This window comes from Muntiacus reevesi, chromosome X (assembly GCF_963930625.1).
Source record: "Muntiacus reevesi chromosome X, mMunRee1.1, whole genome shotgun sequence".
Classification (NCBI taxonomy): domain Eukaryota; kingdom Metazoa; phylum Chordata; class Mammalia; order Artiodactyla; family Cervidae; genus Muntiacus; species Muntiacus reevesi.
In genome coordinates, this window is record NC_089271.1 from 135028673 (window position 1) to 135051356 (window position 22684).

At 36.9% G+C, this 22684-nt stretch overlaps 1 protein-coding gene across 2 annotated transcripts in view; it reads right to left on the reverse strand.

Moving 5' to 3' along the window:
- Positions 1–651: 651 nt before the first annotated feature.
- LOC136153283 (plastin-3) overlaps positions 652–22684 on the reverse strand; it is a 91180-nt gene continuing 69147 nt past the window's right edge. For both annotated transcript variants that reach the window (XM_065914928.1, XM_065914930.1), the window contains 10 exons: positions 22062–22227; positions 20012–20154; positions 11366–11461; positions 7563–7758; positions 5940–6018; positions 5100–5214; positions 4785–4918; positions 3818–3941; positions 3478–3602; positions 652–1905 (listed from right to left, as the gene is read on the reverse strand). In XM_065914928.1, the coding sequence (XP_065771000.1) occupies positions 1773–1905; positions 3478–3602; positions 3818–3941; positions 4785–4918; positions 5100–5214; positions 5940–6018; positions 7563–7758; positions 11366–11461; positions 20012–20154; positions 22062–22227 (1311 nt within the window). In that variant the 3' untranslated portion in view covers positions 652–1772. The remainder of the gene's footprint in view (positions 1906–3477; positions 3603–3817; positions 3942–4784; positions 4919–5099; positions 5215–5939; positions 6019–7562; positions 7759–11365; positions 11462–20011; positions 20155–22061; positions 22228–22684) is intronic.

Sequence of the window (22684 nt, forward strand, 5' to 3'; positions counted from 1 at the left end):
CTGCAATAATGCACAGAACAGCTCCCTCCCACCTCCAACAAAGAATTATCCAACCCAAAATGTCAATAGTGATGAGGCTAAGAAAACCTGTCATAAACCACTTCTCCTTCCTGGTTGTTCGGATCCCCATTGTTTTGACCTACTGTATATCATAGAACAGGCTTCCCTGGTGGCTCAGCAGTAAAGAATCGCCTGCAATGCAGGAGTTGCAGGTTCTATCCCTGTGTCAGAAAGATCCCCTGGAGAAGGGAATGACGACCCACTCCAGTATTCTTGCCTGGAGAATCCCCTGGACAGAGGAGCCTGGCGGGTTACAGTCCGTAGGATCGCAAAGAATCGGACAAGACTGAAGTGACTGAGCACACACGCAAACACATATCATGTCATTATTGAACACTGAAAAGATTGAGTGACATGGAAAAGAAAGAAAAAAGGAGAAACCGGATAAGGAAATTTTGGTAAGTTGGAGAAAACCATCTGACCTCATTGATCATTATAACCTTAATCTATCCATCCGTGTAATTCAGCTCCAAAACATAAATTTAACAAACATCATTTTATAAAGTATACCAGAAAATGAGTTAGAATATTGGAGAAAAAATCTGGCAAACATTATAGGCATACTACAAAGGGACAGAGGCATGAAGAGACTAATTATGTAAATGCCTTTATTTGAACTAATACATTGCTACCAGATTACAACACTTTTCAGAGTTAGAGTAACATTATGATCTTAAAAACTATAGCAAACAGCTTGACAAAGCAAGAGTACATTAGAATACATTAAGTCCTACATATATGTCTATTTTTTAGTGACCACATCTCCTTACCTTAGGTGTAAAATTAGAAAATATAATATACACTTAGCATACTTGGCCTACCATATCCTTCCTAAATTCTGAGCCCACTCTCTCCTCAAAAGTGTCATATTCAACAGCATTTTAAATCTAAAGAGAGAGTTTGATGGTACATGTTTTAAAACAAATAAGCATATATTGAACCAAGTGTTTCAGGACAAAATATGTCAAGTGTTTACAGCTTTAGTGTGAGAGGGAAGATGGAAATTCAAGGTACATTTCCCTCTACCTATAATGTATGTTTTTTACTTACTTGAAGACCCCTTAAAAAAAAGTAGCAAAATCAGCAGTCTTATTTAATGTAATCAAAATATTCTTAAATGTACAAAAAAGGATCATGTAGAAAGAATACTGTAAAAAGATACTGATTTTAAGAATAAAAGAATATGAGAAGCTTCTATTACATTCTGCACAGCCAGTTACTTCTGTTAATTTTCAGTACTAGAAAGATAAGCAAAGGATACTCATATACAAATACCCTCTGACCAAAGTTCTTGAATAAGAACTAGCATACTGGATGGAAAGCAAATTATTGCCTAATACCAATAATATTCATATTCAATCATCTAAGCAAGTCCCAGGAGGCGGACATTCTAAGAGGAAAACAGATACATAGAAATACGTACAGCAATGGGAAATGTCAAGGGCAGTGATCTAGGAGGAGTGAGTAAATGATTTGACTACAGGCACATTTCAGGTGGGCCTGACAAATCCACCTTGACTATGGGAAAGAGGAGATGTTGTTACTAAAACTCTTTCACCCGAGGGCTCCCATGATGAGCTTAGTCTTGTTAGAACTAAAAAGTCCTTTCAATAACCAATAGTTTCTTAAGCCATGAGCACTTCGGCCAGAAATTGCTGTACTGCTAATCATGCACCTGGGAGCAAGGTTGTTTTTTATTCAAATTGGTTATTTTACACTCTCTTCATACCCCTGCCCATCAAGCATGCAAACACAGTCATGACCATCTTGGGCTTTACTTCCACAAGATCTTCTGGGAGAGCATACACCCTGGCTCCAATTCTTCTAGCCATTGACACTGCATACCTATTTTTTGGAGGAAACAAAAATTGAGGTTCATTTCTGGTTAGTCAAGGGCACAACATGAGGCATCTATTTCCTCTCATATACTCAATTGTCTGGGATACAAAACTTCTGCAGCAAGAGTTCAAATCAGGATGACTTCATTTTTCATTGTTTTCTCTTTTATTTTGTGAGGTTACTCATAAGTGATATCAGATTTTTTAGCTCTACTATTTGGGGCTGATAATATTTATTCACTCCTTTTCTACAATGTAAAATGAGAACAATTTAGGAGCACTGATATGAAAAAACGTTTTTCCAGAATATGCGTGTGTGTGCGTGTGTGTGTGTGTGTGTGTGTATACACACACCCAGATGTTGAAAATATGTATATATACTCAGATGTTGATATTCTCATTGAGCATGAAATGAGATAACAGTGGCTATAATGAGATCTTAGAGACACAGTGGAAAACTGTGCCAGATGCAAAATACAATTTTATAGATGCAGTGAATACTTCCAAATATTCAAGGGAAGAGACAGAGTTTATATGGTACATGTCAGAGTGGCTGAAGCAAGGAATGAAAAAGGTAGAGAAGGGAAAGGAGTTAAGAACTGACAAGTCCAGCTGAGGAAATTTGCAAGAGCATCCCTCAATTAATACACAAGGCGTTTCTAGGTGTTCTGTAACATGAATCTTTAAATATGATCAAGTTTCTGGAAAAAGAAGTTTGAAGAGTTCTCTATAAATCTTTATCATATTATGCTGCAAATATTTTTTTCAAGGAGGGAAGAAATGATTTGACACAGTATGTGATGCCAAAATAAAGTTTTGCAGTAATGCTTCTTAGCTATCTTGTGAAGTCCTGTTGGGAGCTGATTTTCAGTGTATACTAGGAAAGCTTTCACGGGTTGCCCATGAATCAAGCAGATCACAGTCCAGGTCTTTGGAGAAGAAGGGAAGAGGCAGGTGGAAAAGACCTCAATATTGTCAAAATGCAGGAAACTTTCAAGGCACGGTTTCAGCTGAGGGTTTAGCATCCTGCCCAATTAAGGGATGAAGATAATAAACTCAATGTACATAGTAAGGTGGGCTATGCACAGTAAGTTTTTAAAGCGTTTTAAAAAAGTGCAACAAAAGAAAACCCTATCAAAGGCATGCTTATCCTTTGCCCATTTTCCCCTTGTTTTAAGTTTGCAGCTAAGTTGCTTTAACACATACATTATTTCTATAACCTACAAACCGGTGGCTGACTGAGCACCTACCTACTAGGTCAAGTGCAACACATACATTATTTCTATACATTATTTCTATAACCTACACATACATTATTTCTATAACCTACAAACCGGTGGCTGACTGAGCACCTACCTACTAGGTCAAGTGCAACAATGCTAGGCTCTTATGTATTTTACTCATTTCAAAATCTCCAAGGTAAGTATTATTGCTCCCATTTTATGGATGAGGAACCTGAGGCTAGAAGACATTTCTCCCAGCTGACACCATTCTTAAGTGGCAGAACCTGAATGATAATGCAGATCTGCCTACCTACAATGCCTATGCCCTTATCAGGATATTAGGCAGCATCCCTTACTTGGCATTATTGTGCTTGTCATCTTCTGTCAGAGTGCCACTCTTAACAAGGTCATAGTTTATGCAGCCTGGCTGGATGGCGTCAATCAAATCCACAACTGCCAAACTGGAGCTGATCGTCTTATCCTAGAGTAAATACATTTGAGAATTTCCATGTGTACAAATTAATGCACAGTCACTTATATAAAGCTGTCAAAAACAAAGTCTAGTGAATTAAAAAAGAATTATGTTGCTAGCCCCACAACGATCTCACTCACAAAGAAACCAAAGGCTAGCCTTCTAAACTATAGATACTTTCTATAGCAAACATAACCTTTAATAGTCAAACATGGAATTCTTACCTTAAAACTCTGAATGGAGGTTGATTTCCCTGCTTCATTCAATGTTCTGTTCACCCAGCTTACAATGATGTCATCATTAGCTTTCTGACCATCACCAAGATCTTCCAGGACATTGAGGGTATATCTAAATGAAGCAGCAGAAGAAACAGGTTACTAATGAGAAGCTACTGTATAGCATAGGGAACTCTACTCAATGCTCTGTAGTGATCTAAATCAGAAGGAAATCTGAAAAAAGACGAGATATATTTAAACACATAGCTGATTCACTTTGCTGTATAGCAGAAACTAACACAACATTGTAAAGCAACTAAACACCAATAAAAATTAATTTAAAAAAAAACAGAACAAGTTCCGTTCTAGTTTATTAGAAAAAATACAAATATTAGAAAGATGCTTTATCTTTCATTTCTTTTCCTTAGGTTTGAGAGATTAAAGAAAAAATTTCTCAAGAAGACAGTCACACTATATGAAAAAAAAAGAATTTCAAGTAGTAGTGACTTGCCATTGAGCTGCTTTTTACACTGGTGGCAGGAAGAGTAAGTTCACCAGTCTACTGCAGGCTCATTTTGTACTAGGCCAACCCATGGTAACGACTTAAAGTAAGCTGTGCTTTGGCTGGTCCCCAGTTATAATGAATTGCTTTTTAGCATTACAGTTAAGAGATCTTTCTCAAATGTATACATGTTCATAAATTTTGCTGTTTTTATTCACCAATGCAAAATGAGGCTCAGGTCTGTGTCAGGCATATTATGAAAAAAGGGAAATATTCACAGTTCTGCTGCAACACTTTCAAGAAGGCATTTCCCATTGACCATCTAACATATATTCATTACTTAAGCTCACTTCAGAGTCTAAACACAAAAATTTCAAAGGTGTAGTCATTGATACGTTTCCTTAGAAGTAGTAAAGACTAGATCACAGACCTGTATGATAGTGAAGCTTAAGCAGTTAAAATTGTGTACCATACCTTCTCATCAGCTGCCAGACCAAAGCTAAAGTCAGGGTTTGATTTCCATCATTCAGGTCTTGCCCTCCAATGCCAACCAGGGAGAATTTGGCAGGATGCTTCCCTAATTCAACAGCATAGTTGCAGTTTTCTAGCTGCAAACAAACAAACGCAAATGTTTAAAGATTTTCACTTGTTTAATCTGTATATGCAGGTGTGCACAAAGTAAGACACAGTTTCTGTCCTCAAGAAGCTCAAAGAGTTTCCCAAACAAAAGAAACAAATTGAGAATAAAAACAGTCTGTAACAAATATGTGCAGCAACTTAATTAACTACCTTTTTCATGTTGGCTCCAAGTTTCGGGTATGGAGGTTTATTCACCTTACTCCAGTCAACAGGAACTTTAATTCGTTCATATAGCTGTAAGATTACCAGGGCATCTTGCAGGTCACTGATGATTTAAAAAGAGTTTGATCAGTGTTTTCAGAGAGCAGAGCCTGTTTCCTTAAAAACAAGGACACTACACTGTCAAAAGACTCATGCATTTTATTAATCTGTGCTAAAAATAGAGCTAACATCATCCAATTCACTTAAAAGTAGTTATTGAGAGCTTATTGTTTACAAAGAACTGTTCTAGAAGCTGGGCTCACAGGAGAAAAATTCCAGGCCTTTAGAGTCGGAGAAAGAAAGAGAATGAACAAGTAAGTATATGGATAAATGGGTTAGGGGAATGTATTTAATTGCTATGAAAAACAAAAAGAACGAGGTTAGGAGTCAGGGAGTGATAGGTGGTGGTTAGGATCTGAATCAGTGGCTTGAACATAGCAAGGGAATAAGGCATTTGATGTGGAAAAGAACATTCCAGGCTGAGAGAACAGTGAGCACAAAGAGCTCAAGGCACCATGGATGGTCTACTTAATGTACTCTTTGGTCTCCATTTCAAAATATAAAGTCTCTGTTCCCTAGGGTGTTAGAAAGATATTTACACATTCCTTCACTTAATGACCATGTAAAGTCTGGGCTTTTGTGTATTTGGGAAATGATCATGGAAGTCACCACATTTTCCAATAAAGTAATGGCTACAAACTAACATTTAGAAAAGGTTTAGAGCTATAATTATTTATGCAGCATCCATTCATGATGTTCAAAACTTTATAATAGCATTGGAAGGCTTACGCATAGAGATGGTTTACATGGGGATTAACACCAAGAGAGTTCATCCAGTTACGGAAGGTTCTTTCTTCACGAGTTTCTCCTATTAAAAATATTCACAGTGTTTATATAATCATTAAACGCCTTGCATATGTACATATAACATCAACCCACAATTAGATTATTTTATGTTTTTTCAGATCTAGAGGTTTTTTCCAATATGAATCATCAAGCAGTGTCTCTGAATACATTCTCTCTTGTTTTTTAAATTGGATGACTTTATTTTAAAAGTAAAAATATAACCTTATTATAACCAGCTAAGAGGTATAGGAATTTTTTATAATCTCTTCTCCATCTCATCCTTCTCCAGTATCTCCCCAAATCCCCATACTTCTAAAGTAACTGATATTATCAGTTTAGTTTTTGTTAGAAACATTTGCCATGGTCACACAAACCTCTATACTCACATTAATTTACATCTTCTCTCTACCCATTTAAAAATATTGATACTAAGTTACATATATGAACTTTTTTTACATGCCTATATTAGAGCAACAAATTATTTGAAACTTCAAAAGCATAAATTTAAAGATTTTATAGTAGCCCTAGTATATATGCAATGAGCTGCTAATTGAGAGTTTAAAGTATTAGTTGCTAAGTTGTGTTCAGCTCTTTGAAACCCCATGGACTGTAGCCTGCCAGAATCCTCTGTCCATGGATTTCTCAGGCAAGAACACTGGAGTGGGTAGCCATTCCCTTCTCCAGGGGATCTTCCCAACCCAGGGATTGAACCCAGGTCTCCTGCACTGCAGGCAGATTCTTTACTATCTGATTTCATAATAATGCTAGTGGATATGCAATGAGCTACTAATTACATTTGTTAATTTTTAAGTACTATACTTCATGCATATATAATCTGGCAAAGGTATACTCTGCCTTTCCCAAATTAAATGAATATTTACATGCATTATTATTTTTTGAGTAGGTTAAAGGTGAATGGAACTGAGAGCAGTTTCAGTTAGTCTGACTGTGGAAGAATGAAACAATAATGCAGATTTATATAGGTCAAATTTTATGCACATGTGCATTTTTTGGAGGGAAGTTTAAAAATAAGTGACCTAAATATAAAATATTAAAACATTGGTTTACTAAGTGGCCTTATACTGAGTGATCCTAGGCTAACTTACTTTAAAAGTTCCCAGACTTTCTTGGTGGTACAGTGTATGAAAGTCCTCCTGCCAAAGCAGGGGACACAGGTTCGATCCCTGGTCTGGGAAGATTCCATATACTGTGGGGTAATGAAGTCCAACCACTGAACCTACACTCCTCAGCAAGAGAAGCCACCCCAATGAGAAGGCTGAGCACCACAACAAAGAGTAGCCTCTGGGTGCAGCAACTAGCAAAAGCTGTCATGCAGCAACAAAGACCCAGAGCAGCCAAAAATAAGTAAATTAAAATAAAAGTTCCCTTGTTATCATCCCTTTCTATCAGTTGCCACTTATTACTCAGCCCTTGGGACTACTTCTAGTAGACAGTTGCTAAAGGAAAATGGATAAGGAAACTTATTAAATCAAGATTATGAAATCATCGTGGCCTATGTATTTCCACTGTGTAGTCCCAAACATAATTTAAGAAACCTTTAGTTACCTTCTAATAGAGTCCAATCAATATCTTGGTTCTCTGGCTTAGTGAGTGCTGGGTATTTATTAAACAGGTTAGCCACAAAGGCTAAGTTCAGTTTAGGGTTCCCACTGACGACATCAGCTGGAGTAACAAACTGTCTGCAACCTAATTTATCTGCTTGTTGAAGCATACTCTCAGCTCTCTTCAAATCATCTGTTTCCTGTTGAAGTAAAATAAGAAGACTTTTTTTTTTCCAAAGGTCATACTAAAAATATAGAAACTTTGCCTTACAATGATAGGCTGGGTATACAATTCTATTTTCTCTTAGCCAACACATGGTACTTATATTACTGTTTTGAATGCAAAAAAAAAAAAAAAAAAAATGTTGGCTGTGCTGAATATGCAGTACCTTGAAAAATACCCTAGATGGCACAGATCATGTATCTAAGGACAGAATAGATTTCACTCAACTGAGATCACTTGTCTCATGCCAAAATTCATTAAGAAAAAAGTGAAACCTGTTCAGATTTTCAATTTAAGCCCTAAAGAGGGTGTAAGGCTGAAAAATATGAAGGAATTATGAAGAAATTTTTTAAGATAATAATCAAGGATACCAGGCTCCAATAATTCTGAGGTTTAAATTGCATATTTCAAATTGTCATCTTTCTCAAACTATTTTTTGTTTTTACTTTACCATCCAGGAAGCAACGTTGTCTATTTCTGTGTAAAATACTTACTTTCAACTAATTCCTAGGACTCCTAACTTCTTTGTTTTGTCTTCTCCTCCACCCCAACTTCTTTCCTTTTGGAAAGATGCATGCTGATTTCTTGACTACCATACAGTTTGGTGAGGATTCTAAGTTATAGATCTGATAATTTCAGACCAAATTAAAGATAGTTTCCCAAATGCTCACCATTCCCACCTCCCCATAATAAAAGTCAAAAACCTGGAGCTGCAGGAGGAACAATTGCTTTTGGATTATTCGTTTCTAGTGACCTGTCCCCTCCAGACTTCTCTTGGCAGCTACTATAGACATGGCCACCCCAGTATGCTCCAGGGTAAATGTAGCTCTTATGGAAAACAGTTTCAGGTAAGAAGGGATTTTTATAATAAGGGGGAAATAAGAGATAAAGGAAATTTGAGAAATGTTACTTATAAACCAACACAGTTCAGAGTCTATAATTTGAGAGTCTTAACTCTGTCTTTAATGGGTGATGCTATCTTTACTTTTTTCATCTCTAGTGAGATGCCTCAATCATCTAGGTCTCTAGAAGAATGGGTATTTACTGTGTTACCCTTCACTGTTACCATTTCAGAGCAATCAGTAACCACCAGCAGATAGGCAATTGACTGGGATTCAGCCTTCGGGATTCTCCATGAGCCTAGTGAGTTCATCTCATAGAGCCTATTCTTTTTCTTTTAATCTGTCACTTGTTACTTTAATACTTCTGGTTTGTGCTATTTATTATCTTTATTTTTAAATCCCGTAATTTTTTAATCATCTTGGCATTCTTAAACAAAAAGCATTAATAATATTGGAGTAGAATGAAACACTGAAATAGCAACAATTTTAAAAAATTAGGATACAGAATAATGAAACAAAAAATAATCAAATAAATATATATATATATATGCCCAAAACAACTTCAGCCCATACCTCACATCATATTCAAAATTAACCTTCAATACACACACACATGTAAATGTATGAACCCAAAACTATAAATATAAAACCCCAACTATAAAACCTCTAAGAAGAGACATAAGAAGAAATGTTTGTGACCTTGTGTTAGGCTAAAATTTCTTAGATACAACATCAAAAGCATGATTTGTAAATCTGACTTTGTCCAAATTAAACAATGTCTGTTCTTGGAAAAACACTGGGACTAAGTATCTGCAAATCACATATCCAATCAAGGACTTTTATGCAAAATATATAAAACACTCAAAACTTGATAAGAAAACAAACAGTGCAATTAAAATAGGTAACGTATTTAAATAAAGATGTATAGACAGCAAATAACTACATGAAAAGATGTTCAACATCATTTGTCATTAGGGAAATGCAAACTAAAATCACAACGAGACACCTCTACCACTGTTAAAATTCTTAATGTTTAAACTAACCACATTAAAGTGTCAGTGAGCATGTGGATGAACTAGAACCTTCATGTGCTACTGGTAGCAATGTGCAATGGTACAATCATTTTGGAAAACAACTTGGCAGCTGCCTAGAAAAGTTAAATGCACATATACCATTACCCAGCCATTCCACTCCTAGGTATTTACCAAAGATAAATGAATGCATAAACTCACACAAAGACTTGTATATGAATGTTCAGAGCAGCTGTATTTGTAATAGCCCCAAACTGGAAACAATCCAAATGTTCATCACAGTGAATGGATAACAAATTATAGCATATCCATCCACTGGAATATTATTCAGCAACAAAAAAGGAATGAATTTCTGATTTATGTAATAACACAGATGAATCTCAAAATAATAATGCTGAAAGAAGCTTGATTAAAAAAAAGAGCACCTATTATATGATTCCATAAAATTTTCAAAAATTCAAACTAAATTGAAAGAAAGCAAATCAGTGGTTGCCTAGGATGGAGGAGTATGGGGGCAGAGAGGAATCACAAAGGATCATGAGGAAACTGGATGTTACGATGGAGATATAGATCCCTAAAGAAGATATAAGACTGACAAAGATAAAGGACACTGAAAAACAAGGGAAAAGCATGATGAAAGACTCAACAGTAAAATGGGTGTGTGGACAGAGCAGTAGGAAATTGCCCTGGCTAGAAGAGATGGAGCAAGATGGTGTAACAGGGCTTCACATGCTCAGCATAACATTTCAGACTGAAGTCTTGAGTCAATGAGGAATCCTTAAAGGATTCTGAGGAGGATAGAGACAATGAAGGAGTGCTTTAAGATCAACCAGGCAGACATGACTAGAGAAGAGCTGTATCAGAATCAGAATCAGTACACTGGTATTATCTACCTAGGCATTAGATCACCTGGCTAGTCATCCCAGAGAGCTTCCTTCACGCACAGAAGGGCCCCTCATTTGTACCAAAAGTGACCTGAAGTGAAGAATTTCACATTTAAAAACAGACAGAAATACAAGTACTACAAGTCAGTGACAAATTCAGTTCTGGTAAGGGCAACATAAAAGGTTTAGCAAGTGTAATCTACTCAATCCTGAAGTGGATATGAAACATGCTAGAAATGTGCATTTTTAAAAAATCAGTAGAATCCATTCCATATCTAATGAATACAAAAAATAACAGGATCCTAGAAAGTTGAGACTCATAGTCTAGGCCAACTTGTTACTTCATGTATGAACAAAGGAACTTGTCCAAGATCATTGAGCAAATAAGTGATGTAACAAGGGAACATGGTCTGTGACAGTAATTCACCAAATTGGATTTTAGGGACCAGGAGTTTGTAAACATATTCACCTTACTCTCAACATAAGAATATTACAGATGCACATATGAATATGCTTTCATTAAATCTATCATTGTGATTATAATCCAAAAACTCAGAAAAGGTTAGCCTCTAGTGCTTATTTCCCCACACTTACTCTGAATATTTTATGCCATCCATAAAAACCAAAACCACCATAACTAAAGAACTCACTAATAGACTATTAACATAAATCAAAGCTGATCTTTCTGTCTATAAATTACATCTACAGTAATAAAACTTAAGATAAAACTGCCAACATCATAACATACAATTATAAGCATTCTTGTTATTTATAAGAAATTGACAATTTTTTAAGCTTGTAGAATTCACAAGAACACCTATACTTACATTGAAACCTGACATGTTAATATCTATCCGTGGTTCACCTTCCTTTTGTCCTTTTGGTGCAATTTGATTGAGAAGATGAAAATAGGCTTTGGAATCCTAAAAATGAATTGCAAATATCAGTGAGATCACATTTACAAAGCATAAATGTATCCTATTGTCCCATGTGTGGAAGGATATTTGCATTGGATTTTGTAAGAATGTGACACAAATCTCTATCTTCTAATTTAATAGTTTCTTTTCCCAGAAAAGTCCACTTATCTGGCCTTATGTCTGCCTTGAATATGGATGAACTGGATTTTGTCATGACTTTACAATTTATTGAAATCATCAATACAATAATGCTAGAAAACATAGAACTAGTTCTGTACCTTCACTGAGTTACTGAAGTCAATAAGCTTGACAGATAAAACAAGCACGAAAAACAAGTAGGAGAGGAGAAATCCAGGAAGCATAGGGAAAGAGAAAATAAACAGGTTATATCATGATAAAGCATAATATGTATATACCATAACCTATGGAGAAGAGATTAGTTGTGCTAACAATGCATTAAATTATAAATTGAAATGACAAAAATTTTAAAATGAGTTCTACTTGCGGTGGTGAAATAACAGTAAACCCTTAATCATCTGAATATATTTAACCAAATGAGCTTCTCTTTGTTTTAAGCCCTTGACCTCTTTCAACACTTGAACACTTTTACTTGGAATCCCAATACCTAAAACAAAAATGGCACTGCTTATATGGGATATGGGCTGGGTGAATTCAGGCTGTGTGAATGCTACACAGAACAAAACCTGAAAACCACTGTATTAGTGTAAACATTTAATGAGGGTCTTCAACACACATGTCAAGTACGATTCTGCCTCTCTGGAATACCAGAGGACAGGAACTGGAGTGAAGTTTCTTTATCATGTTGAGGAAGGACATACATGGGCCCCAGACTGAACAGTTTCTCCCCTGTGGACAGAAACTCCATAATATTAATAGCAGAAACCATAAAAGCTGGATGATGGAGCAGGCTGGGCCCTGCCCAGATAAGAGATAGAAGAGGGAGGATCATGGTGATTTTGGGTAGCCTCAGTCCACAGTGCCTTGAAGCAGGGCGTTGGTTCCCAGCCAGAAATTGAGGTGATGCCCCCTCCCTTTTGACCTCCATTGAGTCTTTCTGTGCGTGTGTAGTCAGGAAGGTCTCCTTGACTTCAAGAATGAGGAATATATGGTCTTTTATCTCTTATCTGGGCAAGGCCCAGCCTCCTCCATCATCCAGCTTTTATGGAGTTTCTGCTATTATAGAATTTCTGTCCACAGGGGAGAAACTCTTCAGCCTGGATCCGTGTATCTCCTGTTTCAAGCTCACAGTAAGTGATGTCAACCTACCCATAGGCCTCTTCACTAGAATCCATCTTGGCTAAGAGATACATGTGCACACATGGGAGGATCCTGAGATAAACCAAATAAGGACTCAGAACCAGACAAAGCAAGATGACTGGCCAAAGGAAACCCAGAAGAAATGCTCTATGAAAGTGATTTAAACCACCATGAGGGTGCCACTGTCTCTCTGAGCCCACCCGTGTGAGTCTATTCACATATACTCTTTCCTCCTAATAAACACTTGTTTTACTCATCTTAATCTCTATGTGGAAATTCATTTCTATACAGCTGATGGGCCAGGGCCTTGGTCCAACTGGTCCTTGGTGGTCTAGTGGCTAGGATTCAGTTCTTTCACTGCTGTAGCCTGACCTCAATCTCTGGCTGGGAACAGAATCCCTGCTTCAAACTGCTGTAGGCCAAGGCCACCTGAGATCAATGTTACATCTGAAGATCACTTTCCCAGCTTTGGAAGTTTTCTGTTCCTTGGCCTTGACAGTCCAAACAGATGATAAAGGAATGTTTCTCATGGTAACTCCTATTGATTGTGTACATCCTAATCCTGTAGGGAAGTTGCTGAATGTGGAGATGGCCAGGTGTAAGCTCTGACCTGCCAAGTACAGATCTCTGAGAGAGGCCTAGAAAGCTGTATCTTCAATGAGTCAACTATGTATGTTTGATACACTTGCCAGAAATTATTCTAAGAATGGGGAGAATCAGGTGAGAGTGAAAGCCACTGCAGAGCAATTCATGGAATGCAAACCCAGATCTTACCATTAGTGGAACAGGGGTTATCTCCTAAGGAGTAGTGCATTACAGCTGTGAAAGTGCTTTCACTTACAACTATCTACTAAAGGTACAGAATGAATTTGTATGTGCCTTCTCCCTATGCACTTGAGAAAGACAGGTAAAGAGTAGACCCCAAAGTCTGTAAAGGGGCTTTACTATCTGAAAAGGGGCTTTAGGTGAAAATTTGAACTTGAACATAAATTGGAAGTTCCTTTTCACATTACCCAGCAATCCTCTGCTTTTTAAAAATATTAAAAGCAGAATATGTTTTTAAAAATATCAAAGGAGAATTTTTAAAATATTCATTATACAGAGTGAAGTAAGCCAGAAAGATAAAGAACATTACAGCATACTAACACATATATATGGAATTTAGAAAGATGGTAATGATAACCCTATGTGCAAAACAGTAAAAGAGACACAGAAGTACAGAACAGACTTTTGAACTCTGAGGGAGAAGGTGAGGGTGGGATGTTTCAAAAGATCAGCATGTATATTATCTATGGTGAAACAAATCACTAGCCCAGGTGAGATGCATGAGACGAGTGCTCGGGCCTGGTGCACTGGGAGGACCCAGAGGAGTTGGGTGGAGAGGGAGGTGGGAGGGGGGATCGGGATGGGGAATACGTGTAACTCTATGGTTGATTCGTGTCAATGTATGACAAAACCCACTGAAATGATGTGAAGTAATTGGCCTCCAACTAATAAAATAAAATTTAAAAAAATAATAATAAGATTCCCTTTCCAAAACAACAGAATACACTTTTTTCTTAAGTGCACATGGAACACTCTCCAGGATAGATCACATCTTCGGTCACAATCATCAGGAAATTTAAGAAAATTGAAATTGTATCAAGCATCTTTTCTGAGCTACAATGCTATGAGACTAGATATGAATTACAGGGGAAAAAACTAAAAAACACAAACACATGGAGGCTAAACAACCTGCTTCTAAATAACCAACAGGTCACTGGAGGCATGAAGAAAGAAAATAAAAATACCTAGAAACAAATGACAATGGAAACATGACAACCCAAAGCCTATGGGACACAGCAAAAGAGGGAAGTTTATAACAATACAAGCCTACCTCAAGAAATGAGAAAAACATCATAAGCAACCAGACTTTACACCTAAAGAAAATAGAAAAAGAAGAAGAACAACAACAACAAAAACACCCGAAGTTAGTAGGACAGAAATCATAAAGATATAAATGAAAAATACATGAAGGAAACAATAGCAAAGATCAATAAAAGCTGGTTCTTTGAGAAGATAAAATTGACAACCCACTAGCCAGACTCATCCAGAAAAAAGGGAGAAGACTCAAATCAATGAAATCAGAAACAAAAAAGAAGTTACTACAGAATGCAGAAATACAAAGGATCATAGAAGACTACTGTGAGCAACCATATACCAATAAAATGAACAACCTGGAAGAAATGGACAAGTTCTTAAAAAAAATACAACCTTCCAAAACTGAACTGAACCAGGAAGAATTAGAAATCACAAACGGCCCAATCACAAGCACCAACATTGAAACTGTGATTTAAAAATCTTTCAGCATCTTTTCGTATGTTTGTTAGCCATCTGTATGTCTTCTTTGGAGAAATGTCTGTGTTCGCAGCACTGTTTATAATAGCCAGGACATGGAAGCAACCTAGATGTCCATCAGCAGACAAATGGATAAGGAATTTGTGGTACATATACACCATGGAATATTACTCAGCCATTAAAAAGAATTCATTTGAATCAATTCTAATGAGGTGGATGAAACTGGAGCCCATTATACAGAGTGAAGTAAGCCAAAAAGATAAAGACCAATACAATATACTAATGCATATATGTGGAATTTAGAAAGATGGTAACGATAACCCTATATGCAAAACAGAAAAAGAGACACAAATGTACAGAACAGACTTTGGGACTCTGTGGGAGAAGGCGAGGGTGGGATGTTTCGAGAGAACAGCATCAAAACATGTATAGTATCAAGGGTGAAACAGATCACCAGCCCAGGTTGGAGGCATGAGACAAGTGCTCGGGGCTGGTGCACTGGGAAGACCCAGAGGGATTGGGTGGAGAGGGAGGTGGGAGGGGGGATCGGGATGGGGAATACATGTAAATCCATGGCTGATTCATGTCAATGTATGGCAAAAACCACTACAATATTGTAAAGCAATTAGCCTCCAACTAATAAAAATAAATGGAAAAAAAATTAGTATATACTAAACTTTGATATTACTTCCAATAAAAATCTTTCAGCAAACAAAGGCCCAGGGTCAGATGGCTTCACAGGTGAATTCTACCAAAAGTTTAGAGAAGAGCTAACACCTATGGTGCTCAAACTCTGCCAGAAAATTGCAAAGGAAGGAGAACTCCCAAACTTGTTCTAAAAGGCCACGATCACCTTGAGAACAAAACCAAACAAAGATACCACCAAAAAGAAAATTACAGGCTAATATCATTGATGAACATAGATGCAAAAATCTTCAACAAAATTTTAGCAAACAGAGTCCGACAACATATTAAAGGATCATACACCATAAACAAGTGTGATTTATCCCAGGGATGCAAGGATTCTTCAACATATGCAAATCAATCAATGTGATTAACCATATCAATAAACTGAAAGATGAAAGTCATACGATCATATAAATAGATGCAGAGAAAGCTTTCGACAAAATACAACACCGATTCATGATAAAAACACTCCAAAAAGTAGGCACAGAAAGAACCTACCTCAACATAATAAAGGCCATATATGACAAACCCACAGCAAACACTATTCTCAATAGTGAAAAACTGAAAGCATTTCTTCTAAGATTAGGAACAAGACAAGGGTGCCCACTCTTGCCACTATTATTCAATCTATATTTGGAAGTCCTAGCCACGACAATCAGAGAAGAAATAAAAAGAAATAAAAGGAATCCAGATTGGAAAAGAAGAAGAAAACTCTATTTGCAGATGACATGATAACATAGAAAACCCTAAAGATTCCACCAGAAAATTACTAGAATTAATGAATGAATATGGTATAGTTGTAGGATATAAAATTAATACACAGATATCCCTTGCATTCCTATACACTAACAATGAAAAATAAGAAAGAGAAGTTAAGGAAACAATTCCATTCACCATTGCAACAAAAAGAATAAAATACCTAGGAATAAACCTACCTAAAGGGGCAAAAGACCTGTATGCAGAAAACTATAAGACACTGATGAAACAAATCAAAGATGACACAAACAGATGGAGAGATATACCATGTTCTTGGATTGGGAGAAATATTGTGAAAATGACTATACTACTCAAAGCAATCTACAGACTCAATGTAATCCCTATCAAACTACCAATGATATTCTTCACAGAAGTAGAACCAAAAAGAGTTACAACTTTTATGGAAACACAAAAGACCCTGAAAAGCCAAAGAAATCTTGACAAAGAAAATCAGAGCTGAAGGAATCAACATTCCTAACTTCAGACTATACTACAAATTTACAGTCATCAAGACAGTATGGTACTTGCACAAAAACAGAAATATAGACCAATGAAACAAGATAGAAAGTCCAGAGATAAACTTACACACACCTATAGGCACCTTATCTTTGACAAAAGAGACAACAATATGCAATGGAGAAACGACAGCCTCTTCAATAGGTGGTGCTGGAAAAACAGGACAGCTACAAAAGAATGAAACTAGAACACTTCCTAACACCATAGACAAAAATAAACTCAAAATGGATTAAAGACTTAAATCACAGCAAGATCCTCTGTGACCCACCTCCTAGAGTAATGGAAATAAAAACAAAAATAAACAAATGAGACTTAATTAAACTTAAAAGCTTTTGTACAGCAAAGGAAACAATAAATAAGATTAAAAGATAACCCTCAGAAAGGGAGTAAATAATTGCAAATGAGACAACTGACAAAGGATTAATCTCTAGAATATATAAGTAGCTCATATAGCTCAATATTAGCAAAACAAACAGCCCAATCAAAAAATGGGCAAAAGACATTTCTCCAAAGAAGGCATATAGATGGTCAAGAAACACATGAAAAGATGCTCAATATCATTAATACTTAGAGAAATGCAAATCAAAACTACAACGAGCTATCACCCCACACCATTCAGAATAGCCATCATCAAAAATTCTACAAACAATAAATGCTGGGAAGGATGTAGAGAAAAGCAAACTATTCTGTTGGTGGGAATGTAAACTGATAAAGCCATTATGGAGAACAGTATGGAGACTGCTTTAAAAACCAGGAATAAATCTACCATATGACCCAGCAACCTCACTACTGGGCATATAGCCTGAGAAAATCATAACTGAAAAAGACCCATGTACCCCAATATTCACGTGTGCTTAGTCACTCAGTGTAGCCTGCCAGGTTCCTCTGTCCATGGGATTCTCCAGACAATAATACTGAAGTGGGTTACCATTTCCTTCTCCAGGGGATCTTCCCAACCCAGGGATTGAACCCAGGTCTCCTGCATTGCAGTCAGACTCTACCGACTGAGCTACATGGGAAGCTGAATATTCATAGCAGCAATGTGTACAACAGCCATGACATGGGAGCAACCTACATGTTCACCAACAGATGAATGGATAAAGATGTATATATATGCCATGGAATATGACTCAGCCACAAAAAAGAATGAACTTGAGTCAGTTCTAGTGAGGTGGGTGAACCTAGAGCCTGTTATACAGAGTGAAGTCAGTCAGAAAGAGAGAAACAAATATAGTAGATTAATACATATATACGGAATCAAGAAAAATGACACTGATGAACCTATTTACAGGGAAGGAATGGAGACACAGATGTAGAGAATGGACTTGTGGACAAAGTGGGGGAGGGAAAGAGTGGGACGAATGGAAAGAGTAGCATCTATATATATACACTATTGAGTGTAAGATGGATAGCTGGTGAGAAGTTGCAGTGTAGCACAGAGAGCCCAGTCTGATGCTCTGTGATGATCTGGAGGGATGGGATGGGGAGAGAGGTAGGAGGCTAGAGAGGGAGGGGAATGTATGGCTGATGTGCATTGTGGTATGGCAGAAACAAATACAACATTGTAAAATTTTTTTAAATATATTTAAATTTAAAAAATAGGGGCAGGGCTGAGGTAGGAGATACAGACATACATAAGAGTATATAACTACCCCCAAGAACTGAATGCCTGAAGGAGGGAGCACATGACAGAAGAGGAGCCAAATAAGAAAGGGGATGGGGAATTCTGAGGCTCTTTCTCTTCTAGGCCTTTACTAACACAGGTACACTGAGGCTTGGGAAAGTCAGTTAGGAACAGAAGTCATGACTGCCAATCTTTTCGTACAGCATGTTGAATGGTAGGCAGAATAGAAAATGTTAGCACTATAATACTTAAACCCCTTTCCATAAGATGAAAGCTAGACTTAGTGCTGGTGCTCTTACTTGGCTCAGTCTCTCTACTGAAATCTACCATCAGGTCCTAGAGGCAACAAGGCTGGGTGATAAAACTCATAGGATTTTCCCTCCTTTAAGCTGGCCTGAAGTCTCCATGTTATTATGTCCCCCTGAAGTATTTAACTAAACAGTTAAGGCTGTATATTGTCATCCTGCTTATTTAACTTATATGCAGAGTACGCTGGGCTGGAGAAAGCACAAGTTGGAATCAAGATTGCCAAGAGAAATATCAATAACCTCAGATATGCAGATGACACCACCATTATGGCAGAAAGTGAAGAAAAACTAAAGAGCCTCTTGATGAAAGTGAAAGAGGAGAGTGAAAAAGTTGGCTTAAAGCTCAACATTCAGAAAACTAAGATCATGGCATCCAATCCCATCACTTCATGGCAAATAGATGGGGAAACAGTGGAAACAGTAGCTGATTTATTTTGGGGGGGGGCTCCAAAATCACTGCAGATGGTGATTGCAGCCATGAAATTAAAAGACACTTACTCCTTGGAAGGAAAGATATGACCAACCTAGACATCATATTAAAAAGAAACATTACTTTGTCAACAAAGGTCTGTCTAGTCAAGGCTATGATTTTTCCACTGGTCATGTATGGATGTGAGAGTTGGACTATAAAGAAAGCTGAGTGCCGAAGAATTGATGCTTTTGAACTGTGGTGTTGGAGAAGACTCTTGAGAGTCCCTTGGACTGCAAGGAGATCCAACCAGTCCATTCTAAAGGAAATCAGTCCTTGGTTATCATTGGAAGGGCTGATGTTGAAGCTGAAACTCCAGTAATTTGGCCACCTGATGCAAAGAGCTGACTCATTTGAAAAGACCCTGATGCTGGGAAAGATTGAGGGCAGGAGGAGAAGGGGACAACAGAGGATGAGATGGTTGGATGGCATCACCGACTCAATGGACATGGGTTTAGGTAGACTCCGCGAGTTGGTGATGGACAGGGAGGCCTCGCGTGCTGCAGTTCATGGGGGTTGCAAAGAGGACACAACTGAGCGGCTGAACTGAACTGAGCTGAAGTATTTAACTAAACAGTTACCTTGATGTCAGCACTAAAATTGTTAATTTTCTGCCAGCCCGAGTTTTCCAAATGAAAGTTTGCCCATCTAAGCAGAAGCTCTTCTGGAGATAATTTCATAAGCTCCTCCAAAGTCTCACCGTCTCGAAGTAAAGCAGCCAAGGCTATAAAGGAAAAAAAGAAAAACCCAACGAATACATTACATGGTAACAGTCATTACATGTTTAGAGTCTTTTGACACTCTGTTAAGTAAGTAACAGAGGTTCAAAAAGTACTGTGTCCTATTTCCTGGTTTTCAGGTACTCACAGTCTAACAATAAAAATAAATAAAAGTATATAATTAGTTATAAGATGATACAGATAGAAACACTTAATTATGAGAATATACAGCATTACATATTTTAACATCTTGATTATTCTTCACATTCCAAATACCAAGTAAGTTCTAGCTTTTAAGTTGAACATTATCACATTATGTCATATATTTACATAAATTGTTCTTAAATAATATTAAAATCAGAGGCTTGGGGGAGTATGTTTAAAACTTTGGAGTCTTTTGATTAAAAGAGTATTCAAACACTATGGTATTTATTTTTAAACATAACTAAATTTTGGAAGTATTAAACCTGTTTTTTTAATGAATTTATTTATTTTAATTGGAGGCTAATTACAATATTGTAGCGGTTTTTGCCATACCTGGTTTTAAAGAAAAAGAATTCAACTTTACATTTTCTATAGCACCTAATATGTAAAGACTCTTCAACAATTCTTTGTTGTTGAGTTGAATGTGCAGAAGAAGTCAAGGGTTTTTGGGTAAATATCCCCAGAGGTAAGAGGTAGAAGCTTGGGCATCTACACAGAGAACTATCTAAATTTAGGCACTGTTTTCATGGAGAAGTTGTATAGTCCTTATACAATAATTACCTCCCATAAGATAAAAGATTTACACTGAACAAGAAGACTAAAACTGCCTGACTTCCAAAGAGGTCTAAGTAATATCTCTAATGGGCAAATTTCAACTTCCATAGACTCCACTTCACACCATGTCACTCTGGCACTGAGAAATTTAAGTTAGGGCAGAGGCAACATTGTCACTTGTACAGAAACCTCCTCATGCTCTCCATCTCCAAGTCAAAAGGCTGGAAAGGATTAAACAGTCTGACCTCTCTGCAACTGAGACCTTGTCAGAGATAAATCATTTAACTTATTACATGAGTCAATGTAGTTTAATTTTGTTGTCTTCCTTTCCTTGTTCAATGTACTTCAACTCTAACAAGATCAATACTGCTCTGAAGAGACCACCAACTAGAAAATTTTTTATTTGTTCAAATATAAGCCACTTTGAGTGGACTGAAAATTTTAAGTGTCATAAAGTCTTGGATAAATGTGCAGAATAGGACTGTTGATAGGTATTGTGAGACCCTGAAATACTGAGAACTCCCAATATATATTCTTCCCCCAGAGTAACTAATGATTGATATGGTGATTTCCAGAAGAAAATGTGAATATTTGGAGTGATGCTTAATATTTTAAACTTCAAAAAGAGAGGACAATGTAACACTTCCTAGGGCCTTAGGACAACTGTATTACATTGCTTATACATTCTACAAGTCTATGATGTGATATCAAAACCTATGATATAAAAATGGTGCTTCTGCTAATTCAGGAAATATGAGACCATCAAGGGCAGGTTAGAATATTTTTGAAGAGTCCTAAATCTATAATATAATATAAAAGGTATTAAAATTAATAGGAGATGGTGTGCCTGATGGTGGTAATGGGGTGGGGACTATGTGAGTAGATCAGAAAAGAACTTTGCACAAATTCCTTAAGATCTCTGGGTTTTCGTGTCTTTATTGTGAAATGAATTCTAAAGAACCAGACAAATGCTAATTACTACTAAAGAGGAAAGTTATAATTAGGCTGTTTTCCTGAATAACACTATAACATTAGCTTCTGTTAATTCTAGTTATCATTTAATCACCTCAATTAGGTGAAAGCATGATAGTCTGCATGACTAGAAAAAATTAACCAATAAACAATTTTCAAGATCATGACTGTGTTTCATTACCTTCATTCCTGCTTAATTCAATGTCAGCAAACAAACCAATCTTAATGATCTGCCACAGCAGTCCCAAAACCAGGTGAGGTTTCCCAGCCCTCAAATCCTCTGCACCAATGTTCACAACATGACATCCAATGGCAGAAGCTGAGTTCAGTGCCAAGTTCAAGTTTTCCTGCAAGACAGCCAATTTATAACATGCCTCTTGACCTTTCTGGTTTTTTACAGTCTTTTTCTCCTTTCACTGAAATAACACTCAGTAATGAAATTAGGTATTAAGTTTACCCATACAGGATCCACAGAAAGCAATATCCAAGCTTTAGTGTTAAAAGCATAGCCAAAACAAATCTAGCCTCATTTTTATAGTCTTTTTCAGATTTCCAAGTCAAGTTAACAGCATTTTTAGTTAGTCCCTATTGAAAGATACCGACCCGAAAGGAAAAGGCTCAGTTACTAAAGTATATCCATGTGGGTTATGTGTTGAATTTCTTAAAATGCCTAAAGAGAGGTCTCCAGAATACACATGAGAGTTCTAGGAGTTCTGAATCTCATCCCAAGAGATGGTCTTGCATGAGGATATACAGCTATATAACACCCTAATACTAGGTGGAAAATAAAAGCTTTCTATTCTT